This window comes from Penaeus monodon, chromosome 21, assembly GCF_015228065.2.
Source record: "Penaeus monodon isolate SGIC_2016 chromosome 21, NSTDA_Pmon_1, whole genome shotgun sequence".
Classification (NCBI taxonomy): Eukaryota; Metazoa; Arthropoda; class Malacostraca; order Decapoda; family Penaeidae; genus Penaeus; species Penaeus monodon.
The window spans coordinates 42,288,245-42,288,662 of record NC_051406.1 but is presented as its reverse complement, the minus strand read 5'-3'; the positions used below and the strand labels follow the sequence as shown (position 1 = coordinate 42,288,662).

The window sequence follows — 418 nt, the reverse complement described above, 5'->3', positions numbered from 1 at the left end:
CGTAGTTTTGGTTACCCTGCTTCATGCAATACAATGTATCAGATTCAAGGGAGAATTTTTTCATAGCCTGTGTTTCTCTGTAAATCTGTGGGAAATGTGTCTTTTTCACATTGAGGAATATCTTCTCACAGAACGGAATTCCTGCAAAAGTGGTTTGTAGTGTTACCCGAGGTTGCATATGAGAATATCCATGCTGCCTATATCTACAACGCCAATTCCTGGGTGAGAGAGTACACAAAATATCATGACAGAATCTTGGCACCCTTAAAGGTAAGAAAATTAAATATACATTCCCCCTTGCTGTATGAAAATGAGGGGGATTCAGAACGAGAATAAGTAATAATATGATTTATTAGAATGCCATAAAATATACTGTACTAATCAAAAGCAGTATAATGATACAGTTTTCTTAATCTGC

General features: G+C 36.1%; 1 protein-coding gene across 8 annotated transcripts in view; it reads left to right on the top strand.

Moving 5' to 3' along the window:
* LOC119586518 (neurofibromin-like) overlaps positions 1-418 on the top strand; it is a gene marked incomplete at its 5' end in the record, with an annotated part of 66,980 nt that overhangs the window by 27,625 nt on the left and 38,937 nt on the right. For all 8 annotated transcript variants that reach the window (XR_005229956.1, XM_037935267.1, XM_037935261.1 and 5 more), the window contains 1 exon segment: positions 132-270. Coding sequence is in view for 7 of the 8 variants with exons in the window: in XM_037935267.1 (XP_037791195.1) it covers positions 132-270 (139 nt within the window).